Here is a 13,962-nt window from a genome sequence, read left to right as displayed (position 1 = left end):
AATTAGTACTTTTTCCTTAAACAGTACTAGTACTACTATTCTAGTAGTAGTAAAACAGTCAACTGATATGCCATTTCGAAGTCACTAACTATACTCCTAATTACCTTGATTCATATCTCATCATATCAGTTCATGTAATTACGTTTGTCGTTAATGTGTCGCGGTCGGTAATGGGTAGAAGAATTGTACTTTTTCCTTAACTTCATCAAGCAGAAATTATTAATAGTAGAGAATTGTACACTTCCTTAACACTATATTGGTTTTGACTTTGATATAAATAAAAGTTATTATTCGAGTATGATATGAATACCACCATGTAATTACGTGTATATCATTAGTGTCTCAATATCAAAGGTGATTAGTATAATTATATCTTAATTGTATTCTTTCCTAGACAATAGAATAGACAGTCAACTTTACAAACCATATGAAATTGATTTTTTTTTGTTGTTGGTCAAACAAAATGAAATTGATTAACTAACCTTATAATACGTGTGTGGACTGGCCCCAATTGATAAAAATACGATAATACCCTTATAATGTCTATATATGTTTGCACCCTTCACAACTCTCTTCTCTCACACTCCCTTCGTCGCCGATCTCTAATAGCCTCCTCCTCTGTTCTTCGTCTGAATACTAATTGCATAAACTTGTGATTTTTTTTTTTTAATTCAAATTTATTTGCGATTTAAAATGAAATCTTGTTTCTTGATTTCTTTTTTCCCCCAACAAATTAAAATCAAAGCATGTTTTCGGATTTTGCACGGTTATGTGAAGAGAGTTATTTTGGTTCTCTGTTGCGGGTATATATATTCAAGATACTCGACGGTTATTCATCTTCTTCATCATCTTCATCATTATCACGCAAAACTCTAAGCTTCTGCGATTTCACACTTCTCCTCCTCTCATGGCGTTAGAGGTAATCCATACCTCTCTCTCTATATTTCGACTTCGATTTCTATTTTTCGTTCTTACGATGTCTAACGATTCCGTTTTAGAATCGAGTGATGATCCTGTAATGGCTAGTTTAGGCAAACTATATCGCCATTTTCGCACCTTCCATAGATTTTGCTTCTTCGTTGTGAGTTACGAGTTGAAGATGTTGTTATTTCCAACTTCTATTGACATGACTTTCTTGATGATCTGTCTTTCTTGCTTATAAAGACTCACTGATGTTTATTTACCTCCATAGATCTCACCGTGGTCTCCTGTAATTTGCGATTTCATAATGTATAATCTATTTCTCTCTTCATGATCTTCGTGTCTTTACTCAGTATCATGTGTTTACGTTGATTATCTTCTTCGTTCTTTTGTAACTGTGAGTTACGAGTTGAAGATGTTGCTATTTCCAACTTCTATAGACATTGCTTGCTTGATGATCTGCCTTTCTTGCTTATAAAGACTCACTGATGTTTATTTATCTCCATAGACCTCACCGTGGTCTCCTGTATTTTGCGATTTCATGATGTATAATCTATTTCTCTCTTCATTATCTTCGTCCCTTGTCTTGCATGTGTTTCCATTGCCTAATCGCTTTACATTCCTTAAGTTTTTCTTTTCTTTTCTTTCTTTTGCAGTTTCGACCTGTGGGAGTTGCATTCGTTGCTCTTTATCAGTGAGGCATGTGAAGCCTTAGACATTAAGCCATGCACGGCCATGATCCTGCTACCCCGATACCAATGGAAATTAACTGCTTTGGTTGCTGACTACAATTCCTTGATGAGGCTCCAACCTTTACTTATGCAGTGTCCTGAAGTAATGACACCAAACGTTGTGAATGAAGAATGGCTATGTGACTGCTGCACGTTGCTCCTTCCTTGTTCCCTCTTTGACTGTGGACACCATGTTTGCTATCCTTGCATTTTGGGTAATAGTTTTTCTAATGGTTGTTTTGCTGTTTAGATTTGTTTTTGAAATAATATTTCTGGTTTGTCTTCTTCAGGTACGGCTTTCGAACAACTGAGAGCGAGCAATGTCATAATCTGTCCTGTTCCTGGTTGTAACTGTTTCATCAACTATTCGAGTTTACCTACTCCTATTAAGAATATGTACCTGAGTTCATTGCTTATAGACTTCGTGGATAACACTGTTGATAGGAGATCCCGTTTTGCATATTGTGAGTAAAATGATAACTGTTTTCATTTAGTTTAACACTTTTGCTTGTCTCATAAGCTTGTTTCAGCTTTTTCTTTTTGTTTTCTTGCAGGTGTTGATATGGCTAGGAGCCATAAGAAGGAAGTGATTTCATGCGTTGCTACAGTAGCTCTCTTTGGATTTTGCTTCTACAAAGTTCAGCATTGGGAAGAGGAGCATCCATGGAAGGCATGGCTTCTTCGCTATGGCCTTTCAAAACTATGGTGAATATGAGCGATCTGGTAGGTATCCAAAGCTCTGATTCATTTTCATTGTAATGTAATAATTCATAAGATTTTAATACAGTTTTGATTCTTATTTGGTAGGTATTCAAAGTCGCAACATCAAGATACTCAGTTGCAGAAACTTCTACGGATACTGTAATACTTTAGGAAATGGTTTTATTAATGATCACTGTTCTGTAATAACACTCTAGGAGTGATTAGTAATGTTACTGTTTGGATCCTCATTTGGTTTTAGCTTTCATCTCTATGAATATTGTAATACTTCAAGAGTTTGTTTGCAATTGGTGTTATTAGATTTGCATTTGAAATTAGTATCTTGTGAGATCAAAAAAGGTCGCAGTCTTATATAGCAAGTACTGGACACATAGAAGTTTGGAATGTTAGGTTGGAGTAGTAGTCGAAAATGGTTAAAAATACTCGGATTCCTTTAGGAAATGCTGGTGGTTTTAATGTAAACTTTAACAGATGAGATGTGTCCGTTGACTAAGATGTAGTCGAGTTGAGTATTGTGAGGAGCCTTCCCCGCATAATTATGTATGTTGATTGATCTATGTTTAGTACAGAGCGATAACAGGGCGAATCATCAATAAAATTAGATTGCACGAAGAAGTGTTCAATCTTTGGGTTCTCTGCAATGATACATCTTTCGCTGAAATCCATTCAGAAAATACTTCGACGTCGTTCAGAAGGTTTCGAGAACCATTCAAAAGATAAAATTAGGCATATGCCTAAAGAATCTATTTGACATTCCATCTCTACAAACAGAAAAGACATAGCTTACATATATTATGCATCAAAGACTATGTCTAAGCTACTCAACATAAATGATAACTACAGAGTCAGACATCTCAAACATCTAACATTGATTGGTTCTATCCAAACAAAAATAAAGAGCATCTCTGCGTCTGGAGGAAGAGTCATCTCAGAGTTCCTTGGACGACAAACTACATGTTGGCCACTTGGTATACTCAGGTGGCCAGTTCCTATTGTGAACTTCTTCTTCAACACATGATGATGATTTTCATGACCATCCTTTGTGGGATTCTGAGGCATCGGCGAACAAGAAGCAGTGATGTTCATCTTCATACCATCAGTAGCTGGTGCATATAGAGTACCATCGTTTGCCGCAAAGGAGAAGAAGAAGTCATGTTCAGGGCATTAGTAGCTGGTGCATTAAGAGTGCCATCATATGTAGGTGGCAAAGCAACGTTCGTCTCCCTCTCATTACTGGCTGGTGCTCTATGAACATCAGGAAGTTCTGAACAGAGAATGACGACTGTAAATCATGTGTTTTGAATGCACTTATTTTTTAAAAAATAGACAGAATTATAATTAAAATTTCGTCCTCTTTTTATTTATTCAAGAGGGGTACATAATATATTAGATACAAAGATGATATTATTTTCAAAAAAATAAACAGAAGTATAATTAGAATTTCTTATTCTTTCTATTAATTTAAGAGAAAAATATTTATTAGTCACACATATTATATTATTACTCAAAAAAACATAATTATAATTTAAATCTATTTGTAAATAGAAGTAAATCCAAATTTTTAGAAAATTACAATAAATTTTCCATGAATAGAATTCACCATAGTTTTTCTGCAACTATAACCATTAGAAAAAAACATTAGAATCAATATTATTTTTAAAAATTAAGGATTCGGATTAACAAAGATTAATACATGAATTTCATTATATCCAATTTTATAGATCCACAATTATGATCATCCATGAATCTACCTGAAACAAATAAAGATTATGACTTTATTTCAAATTACCAAAGTATAAAACAAAATATAGAGAGCAACAAAACATACATGTTTTAAAAGGTGGAGAAATTGTTTGATTTTGATTTCCAAACAACCACTACAAAAAGAGGAATGAAAAATTAGAATATGATGAATCATATAAAAGACCAAGATTATAATACAAAAATAAATTCGAGAATATGATAATAGTTTAGTGGTTTTTTCTTTTTCTTGTTTTTGATTTATGGGAATGGTTAGGATATCTAGTATTTATAATAGTAAACGACCTACGATTTTATGGTTCTGACTAAGACAGTGTATTCTTGACAGACTTTTTTACAGAAGACTATTTAGATTTTTTGCCATTTTTTAATGAATTTTGACTTTTAATTCATATATTTTCGTAATTAATTTGTTAATAATTTTAAAAATTATAAAAGGTAAAAAGATCCAGTATTAATTTTCATTAATGGCAAAAAAGTAATTCTAGGTCTAAGAGTAAATGTGGTGCGTTTATACATCTGAAATAAGGAAAAAGACTTTCTTGAAAAAATTATTATTTTTTTTTTGTAAAAAATTATTTTTACTCAAAAAAATTATAAGGCCAATTTTCATTAAAGGTAATTAAAGAGTCAAATTTTTAAGAGGGTGTTATTGTTTTGAGAGTTAAATAGAATTTTAATGACTTTAAAAGTTATGTAAAATATGTTGTTATTCAATCAAAATTTTTTAAAACTCTTTTAAAATTTGGTGTTATTAGTTGTGGATTTGTAAAGAGTTATCTAAAATATTCGTAAATCTAGTGTTATTGGATTAAGAGTTTTATAAAGTCATTAAAATTTTTGTGTTATTCAAATAAAACAAAAGAATCTTGGATTGTTAATGGATTTAAATATTGTATTATTGGTTTAGAATTTATATTATTTATTTTTCATAAAAAAGTCTTGAAAACTCTCGTAAGATACAAAGATTTGTGAATCATAGTCCATGACTTTTTTTTTTCTTTTGTTGAAAATAAAAATGTGGGTCTCCTCATCTCTCCGATACTTCTCTCATCAGACTCAACATATCTTTATATCAATTATTGAGGAAACGTGTCTACATTTACCCCGAGAAGACATGCGTACACCATCACTAATCTCTCTATTTGAAATTTTTACCTTTTTGTTGCGTATTGGGTGGAGAGAAAATTAAAATTCAACTTCATAGCAAAGAGAGATAGATTGTTTGCCAAAAAAAAAAAAAGCAAAGAGAGATAGATTCTTGAGAGGGGCTTAGGGTTTATGATCGATCATAAATTGATTCATGACAGCAATAAGCAATAATTTTTTTTTTTTTTTTTTCGCAGAAGCCTTGAATAAACAAGAGAATATTGTGCAATATTTTTTGAGAAAGATTTTACAAATTAGGAAAAACAAATCAGCAAGATTTAAAAAAACTTTCTAAACAATCAGCTAGAATCCTTCATTTTATACTTTTCATGATTTTAATTAAAGTTATTAAAATTCTCTTATTTATAGTTAAGGTGAGCCGACTTCTCTTTTGATTAAATGGAATTCTTATTGAGATATGATAGGTTTTTTTTTTTTTTGGGTCAACATGATAGGTTCTTAAGAAGTCCTCTCTATCCCTCACTCACTTTTCATTATTTGATTAGAGAGAGTATATATAGAAGTTTAGATACACAATCGGGATGCTCCAAAGGTCTTTTTAACATATCTTTTTTTTTTTTTTGGGTAGATAGTCTTTTTAACATATCCTCGAGTTTTAGGAATTTGCAAAAAGATAAAATGCGAGAAGAAGAAGAAGAAGAAGAAAAAAACCCTAATCCAATCTACATACATGCCGATCTGGTGGAAGACATACTCCTTACGCTGCCCTTGAAACCAATTATCAGATGCAAAACCGTCTCAAAACAATGGAAATCAATACTGGAATCTAAGAGTTTCGCGGAAAGGCGTAAGAGTGTTCAAAAGAACCCCAAAATCCTTGCTGTCGGAGAGCCACGGTTCCAAGGAGACGCAGAGATCGACATTGTCTATTTACAACGCCATGACACCACCACACGACCTTCGTTGACATGTGACGGTTTGGTTTGCATCCCTGTACCAGATTGGATCAACGTTTTGAACCCTTCCACCGGAGAATTCCTTAGATTCCCTACAGGCCCTTTTGACTATGGGATCGAACTCGTTCCCCGTAAATTCGTTATTTATTAATTTATTATTATATAAGAAAGAATATATTCGTTTCCTTGTCTTAAAAGTTACTACTTACTACAATCGCAGAAGTATGGCGTTACATATTCCCTGGATACTGGGCGATGGGATTCGGTAAGGATGAAGTTAGTGGGAGCTATAAAGTAGTGAGGATGTTATTTGATTTCAACTATTTCGAGATTCTTGATGTTAACACTGGGGAATGGCGGAAACTTACCCCGGCTCCTTACAAGGTTGAAGCAACAAGGAAGTCGGCGTGTGTCAATGGTTCCATCTACTGGTTAGACTTTAAGCATAGGTTTAAGATACTAGCTTTGGATCTTCACACAGAAGAGTTCCTGGGATGTTTCTGCACTTCCGCTGTCTAGGTACACCCCTGCAGCTCAGATAGTGAACCTTGAAGACCGTTTGGCCTTTTCCGACACAGGTTTTGATCCTGAATGGGTACTAGAGATATGGAGCATGCATGCACAAGAAGAAACTTGGACTATGACTTACTTCCTAACTTTAACCAGAGTTATTTCCCCGAAATATTGGAAAAGGTGGTTCACCCCCATTGCTGTTTCTAAGCAAGGGAATATTTTCTTACATGACAGTGAGAAGAGGTTGTTCAAATACTATCCGGATACAGACCACCTTAGTTGCCTCTCTCAAGACATTAGTGGTCTAACTCCTTTAGTCGAAAATCTAGCCCCACTTCCTTCACAATCAGGATGTGTTCTGAGTATCAGCACATCTGGATACCAATATGGACTTAGCTATTTACAACCTGGACGTGTTAGCACAACTCCGCAACGATCTACGATATCTAGTATCTTCGGATGGAATTGATGTTCCCTAATATTTTGCTTACCTCTACTCTTGTGTCTCTCGTTATTTTTGGTTATAGTTATAAATATTCTACTTGACTAGCGGTGGTTACTTATCTAGTGTCTCTCCACACCGTTATGTCTACATCTTACTAAATTTTATTTTTTCTCTTAAGCTTTTCCAATTTCCACAACCTATTATGACTTAATCTCGCCTCGTTTCTTCTTATAAACACAATCATGCTTCAAATTTTACTGTTTGTTTATTTCTTGTGTATTATCGAGTAGTTAAATTGTGTGCAGGTACAAGACTTCGAGTGATGTTATTATTAGAAGTTGTGTTTAGGAACTCTCTCCAATGAGACATGCATGTCTTCGCTAAAATCCATCCAGAAATCCTTTTGTTTCCCACACCCCGACGCCATTTTCTCTTCCCTTTTCCGTTTGGCAAATTCCACAGAAACAGTGATTTGGATGGATGGAATTGCTGTTCCCTAATATTTTTTGCTTACCTCTACTCTTGTGTCTCTCATTATTTTTGTTTATAGTTATAAATATTCTACTTGAATACCGGTTACTTATCTAGTGTCTCTCGACACCGTTATCGTGGTGTGGTTCGATCCGCTTATGTCTACATTTTACTAAAAGTCCCATAGTTTTGCGGCTATGACTTCTTCTGTTCATCAAAATCTCTCTTCTTTAGTCTCACTCAGGTCATCATCATCATATGTTTCTTCTCTTACAAAGAAAGCATAATGTTGTTCTCTTGCTTTCTTCTCTTTTGTTTACCATTCTTGCCCACAACGTTAATTTAATTTATTTTCAAGCATGATGGATTGAAAAAAAGAGAACAGTCTATACTCATACTCTCTGTAGCATGTAAATAGAAGAGCGTTCAAATATTCAAGATGATCCAGGTTGCAATGACACAGGATTCAGGATCAGATAAGCGAATGAATTATCTACTCCCAAGCTTTTGTAGCTTTCATCTTCTCAGAACACGGCTTAAGCTACAAAAATATAAAGTTACCTCAGATTCTTACCAATTTATTAACAGAAATCAAAACGGAAGTTGAAACTGGTCATGATACCTTGGGAAGAGAAGTAGACAAATTGTAGCAGATACAAGGACTCTGTTCAAGCAAGGCTTTGTGCTAGTAGCAGAAGCTGCGGTTGACCTGTTTGCAACCAAAATAAGGTGTTAAGAATCATAATCTTGTGTCAGAGAGCATATACTGAAACGATGGAACAATAAGCTGTGTGAAGCATNTCTTGTGTCTCTCATTATTTTTGTTTATAGTTATAAATATTCTACTTGAATACCGGTTACTTATCTAGTGTCTCTCGACACCGTTATCGTGGTGTGGTTCGATCCGCTTATGTCTACATTTTACTAAAAGTCCCATAGTTTTGCGGCTATGACTTCTTCTGTTCATCAAAATCTCTCTTCTTTAGTCTCACTCAGGTCATCATCATCATATGTTTCTTCTCTTACAAAGAAAGCATAATGTTGTTCTCTTGCTTTCTTCTCTTTTGTTTACCATTCTTGCCCACAACGTTAATTTAATTTATTTTCAAGCATGATGGATTGAAAAAAAGAGAACAGTCTATACTCATACTCTCTGTAGCATGTAAATAGAAGAGCGTTCAAATATTCAAGATGATCCAGGTTGCAATGACACAGGATTCAGGATCAGATAAGCGAATGAATTATCTACTCCCAAGCTTTTGTAGCTTTCATCTTCTCAGAACACGGCTTAAGCTACAAAAATATAAAGTTACCTCAGATTCTTACCAATTTATTAACAGAAATCAAAACGGAAGTTGAAACTGGTCATGATACCTTGGGAAGAGAAGTAGACAAATTGTAGCAGATACAAGGACTCTGTTCAAGCAAGGCTTTGTGCTAGTAGCAGAAGCTGCGGTTCACCTGTTTGCAACCAAAATAAGGTGTTAAGAATCATAATCTTGTGTCAGAGAGCATATACTGAAACGATGGAACAATAAGCTGTGTGAAGCATCTTACCTAGCAACAATGCTCGCAACAGATTCGGTTTCAAGACCAGACCCGTAAACAAAGAGTGGGCCATAATGTGAATCTCCATAGCTCATAGGCAACTGCTCTGTGTTTCTAAACCATGTAACAGAAGTTTTCCACTAAAGTCCCAAAAAGAGCATCAGTGAACTTGACAAGCAGGATTCTTCTGACAGCATCATCAATCCGGGTGACAGGATTTACTTATTGTTTTTCACCAAGGACGTAAGATCATTGGCAAACTCAGTAAAGTTGAAGGGGACCATGACCTGCATATGTAACATTATTTCATTAGCCAACACATACACAAGTAACATTTTCCTTTCCCAGTCCAGGAATGTCTGTGAAGTTTGAAACACAAACCATATAAATTCCAGCTTGAACTGCAGCTCGGACAGAAGCTGTGTAGTTTGTATGCGGTGGTGAGGAAATCATATCAACACCTTGCCAATCCGAAGTAACAGAACCCTGCACATATCATAGAGATGATAAGTTGGAATTAGAACTCACAATCAACTCCTGAACCTAAGAATTTACACATGCTCTATAAAAGGTTCTATTCACGACTCTTCAAAATACATCAAGAAAGGGCAATATTCATTTAGAAATACTACTGCCAGAACACAGAGCATGTGCATTGATGTTAAGGGTACCCTTAAGATACCTTGTGATAAGCTCAGTATTTGCATGCATCTTCTCACCATTCCAGCTTGACTATGAAACCATCACTCTGGTAACACCTTTGTAAATTGCATCACCATAAGCCGGCATGTAAACGCTAAGAAGACCATGTAAATCAGTTACCGTGTAATTCTCATTTATTCCTCGGGTTGTCCCACCATCTCCCACATAATGCTTGGCACATGCTGCAATTTTATCCCAGACAAAATAACACGCATGAAAAGAAGAACATACTTATGTAAGGCTCATGTAAAACAACCAAATCAGCAAAAGCCTTACCTGCCACCAAGAAACGGAACGCCATGCTTATCTTTGGAAGGAGGCTCTCCTTGTAAAACAAGATACATATGTCATGTCTTCCACAACTTTGTGATCCTCTCATAACACCTACCTCTATCTGGGATCTCTACAAACCTACAAAAAGCCAGTGAGAAACAACTTTAGAAAATGTCCAGATTACCAAAGATATGAAAGAGTGCCAGATTTATAACACTTTGGCAGAAGGTGAGAACTTATAAGATCCAGAATACAAAAACTTTGCTACAATGCAAGGAGAAAAACTTTATGGAATTCCAGTGGCTCTGACGTCGACTGCAGTAGCTGCTCCAATCCTCTTAACCAGAGCATGATCCCTAATAGACTAAATCTATCAGCAGAAGAAATATAGATCAAGTTCATAAAAACAGAGACGGGAAACATGCAAAACCAAATAACACGCATGAAAGGAAGAACATACTTATGTAAGGCTCATTTAACACAACCAAACTAGCAAAAACCTTACCTGCCAACATCTAATACTCATTTATCATATCAACCCAATTCTGAGCGGTCGCCTCAGGAAGTGGAGCACTCCCACCACCACTCAATACACTACCTGTACAGAACAGAGGGATATCATCTATTTTTCAAGTTATCATAGAAAATTACTCAGCTTCTCTAGGTCTAATAATAACAAGATGATGAAAGACTGAACTTAACCAAGGCTAAAGTTGAATGATTCCCTCAATTCAACTACAAACATACTGCATCAATAGAAACAGCAAACGTACTTCATCAATAGAAACATAGATTAGCAGATTAACTTTCACCTGTCAAGTGAAGCTTGAAACTTTTGTTCTAAGGAATTTCCACTTTATGTAATAGAACATTAGCTAAGTAACCTAACGTTTGCAGAAACCTAAACAAACATAGATATTTAGAAGACATACCTCCGTTTCTGCCCCTTTCATGGATCTCATCAACAAAAACATAGATAGTAACACGTATGATTGATACTTTATACACGACTGGTACTGAATATGTATCTGAGTTTTTACAGCCTGACCAGCCTCGTGAATTTGAAGTTACTCGCTTGCGGGTTTGATGCATCAAAGCTTGCAGTTGCGCATTCTGTAGAGTTCCGCAACTGCAAGTTTGATGGATCAAAACGGCAAGCGAGTAACTTCAAATTCACGAGGCTGAGGCTGGTTAGGTTGTAAAAACTCAGATACATATTCATAGACTCTGCTGGAATGCAATTCTTGATTTGTAGACTCTGGAGAAGAGGTGCCTTTGATAAGTGTGGTCTCCATGGTGTTCATGGTGTTCTATGATAACATTCTAGAAGCTGCATACACAATAACCTCCACATCTGAATAAGGATTAACTTCACACGGGTAAAAAAAAGACAGTAAAGAAAAGGATACTAAATTTCCATTCCATCGTGGTTGTTGCTGCGTCATATAGTACATCATCCCCGATTCTGTGAAGAAAGTGAACCATCTAGAGAAGCAACAAAAAAACTTTAAGCAGATTTTATTATAGACAGAACGTTTCACCTTTTGGAGGACATGTGAAATCTCCAACTGGTTTTAGGATGATCCACAACGCCTGAAAGAAACATGGTAAAAGTAGATGTAACAAGAAGTACGTTAGAACATCGGGAACTGCTTACAGGGCATAATTGTTGTCCTCTGTTTTATGATAAACTTACCAGAAGCTGCATATTCAATAACTCCACATCTGAATAAGGAAACTATAGCGTATTACCTCCCGTTGTGGTCGCTTGTCACCAAATCTGACAACCACTTTCCATAAATCTCACTGTTAAGTTAGAACAAAAAACCCAATGAAACAAGAAATCAGGTTAGCACATAGTACAAGATACGAAATTGGTTATTGACGAAATAAAGGTATAGTTTCTATATCAAGAAAAATTGGTTATTGACAAAATAAAGGTCTAAAAAATCTTCGATAAAAAGATAAGAGGAACGAGGTACAAGTGATTCAGTAATACCTGCCAAGCTCTCTGCAAATTGCGCATCTGCATACTTCGCCTATGAAGCACCTTCTCCATAACAGAGCCATCTAGATACGCATCAGAACTTTCATCCGGAAGTTCTGAAATCTGTTTAGGAGGTTGAGAGTTAGCTACACCTTCAGGAAATTTGCCAATGTTGAAGGAAGCCTCCTGCAACAATACAATCAGATATAGCAAAACACTTAAAAGCTTCGAATATACTGGTGAGATTAAAGATGAGAAAATGACAAGTAGGTAAGTGCTTACTCAAATATAACCGAGAAGCGAGTTAATCACCACCCAAAATTCCATCTACCTTCGACACACATACACCTGGAAAGAGATAGTATGAAGCAATTGAGCTGAAGCTTGATGCATATAAAGTCTGGAACTGATAGATAGTCTTTTCACTTGTAAACTCCAATTTGACCATACTGCAGCGATCCAAACAACTAAAGATCATCGTAAGTTTAGAATGAATGAGCAAACATATGATATTAAGGAATCCAAAGAGGAGAAAAGAAAGAAGTGCAGGTTCATTGGCTTTAGATGGAGACTGGAGAAAAAAAAGGTTTCACCTTTAGGAGGACATGTAACCTCTCCAATCAAAAATACAAACTTTTTAAAATAAAATCAAAGCGACTAATAGATTCAGAAGGCAAAAAAATAAAATAAACCTCTGATTTGTCTGTTGACCCTAGTCAATTGTGAACAGAAAGAAGCTCGTGTCCGGAACCATCGTTTAGTGGAATCGAGGAGAAGAGAAGAGGCCAGTTCGAGAGTAGGAGTCGACGAGACGATCCTGAACGGATTCATCATCACCGGACTCGATGCTAATGGAGATCGGAGAGGAATCTGGGAGCGATGAGATAATCGAATCGGCGTGGCTCTGAATTAGGGCATATTTGCTCTCCGTCGACACTAGAACAAACCCTCTCTCTCTTTTTTTTTTTGTTTTTTGTTGTCTCTCTTTCAGTTTCAGGTGGTGAAGAAGAGAAGAGTGTCTCTATGTTTGTGTCAAGCAAAGTGAATATGATGAGAAGACAAGACCTCTCTGCTTATTTTATTTATATAGAGAAGACAACCCCAACGGGTTAATAATTAAAAAATGGAAAAAATCGTATCTTATCACAGCCATTAGATGCAATTGATATTTTAGATCTGACGGTGGAGAGAACATTAAAACAAAAAGGAAATATATCAAGCAAAATAGGAAAATTATAAAAAAACGTTTTTTTCTTTCTCTTAAATCCATGTGGCACTAGCCAACGGTTAAAATTAGGGCAAATGACACCACGCCCACTTACTCTTAAACTATTGTCACAAAAATCCACTTTCCACTCATGGTATACTTTTCCAAGTTTTGTGCTTATGTGTCCACTTTCTTTTTACATTTTTGCCCTTACTAACAACTTACCTCTCTTTCTCTCCTTCTTTTCTCTCTTTTTTTCTTCTTTTTTGTTGTTAACACTTTAACAAAGTAAAATATATTTATTTGTTATCATAAAACAAATTTTCTATTTATTTATATAAAATATGTTATGATTATATATTTTCTACATTTTAAGATACATATTGCTATATTTTTTATGAATTTTTAGATTATACAGTATCCATCAGTCGTTGAACATTTGTTCAATTATAAGTGGATAATCAATTGCAGTATTGTTAATAGATAGTTACTTGTGTTTATTCATACAAAATATACATACATAAATTTGGTTAGATCTTTATCCATAGCATATTATCCATAACACAACATAGACCAAATAAGTACAAAACCCTTTAATTCTAAATTTTAAATCCTAG

General features: G+C 35.2%; 1 protein-coding gene, 1 long non-coding RNA gene and 1 pseudogene across 9 annotated transcripts; 2 read left to right on the top strand and 1 right to left on the bottom strand.

Annotated features, from left to right (window-relative positions):
- LOC104699606 lies at positions 600-2,940 on the top strand. Its single transcript, XM_010414944.1, has 5 exons — positions 600-919; positions 1,578-1,867; positions 1,943-2,116; positions 2,207-2,375; positions 2,460-2,940. Exons 2-4 carry the CDS (start codon positions 1,657-1,659, stop codon positions 2,359-2,361), a joined length of 540 nt encoding a protein of 179 aa, XP_010413246.1. The 5' UTR covers positions 600-919; positions 1,578-1,656; the 3' UTR covers positions 2,362-2,375; positions 2,460-2,940.
- On the top strand, positions 6,400-7,181 carry LOC109125368 (annotated as a pseudogene).
- On the bottom strand, positions 7,906-13,174 carry LOC109124928. Of its 8 annotated transcripts, none has more exons than XR_002032604.1 (14): positions 12,831-13,174; positions 12,421-12,486; positions 12,151-12,324; positions 11,848-11,957; positions 11,084-11,744; positions 10,657-10,749; positions 10,437-10,507; positions 10,155-10,289; positions 9,999-10,060; positions 9,859-9,934; positions 9,558-9,662; positions 9,186-9,463; positions 8,251-8,337; positions 7,906-8,169 (listed from the first exon to the last, which is right to left on the bottom strand). It is a non-coding gene; the product is annotated as an uncharacterized LOC109124928 (long non-coding RNA). The 8 variants fall into 8 exon arrangements; XR_002032603.1 differs by having other exon boundaries at positions 9,859-9,924; XR_002032605.1 differs by having other exon boundaries at positions 9,859-9,908.

Source organism: Camelina sativa, chromosome 7, assembly GCF_000633955.1.
Source record: "Camelina sativa cultivar DH55 chromosome 7, Cs, whole genome shotgun sequence".
NCBI classification, from domain to species: domain Eukaryota; kingdom Viridiplantae; phylum Streptophyta; class Magnoliopsida; order Brassicales; family Brassicaceae; genus Camelina; species Camelina sativa.
This window is presented reverse-complemented; position numbering and strand designations above follow the sequence as displayed.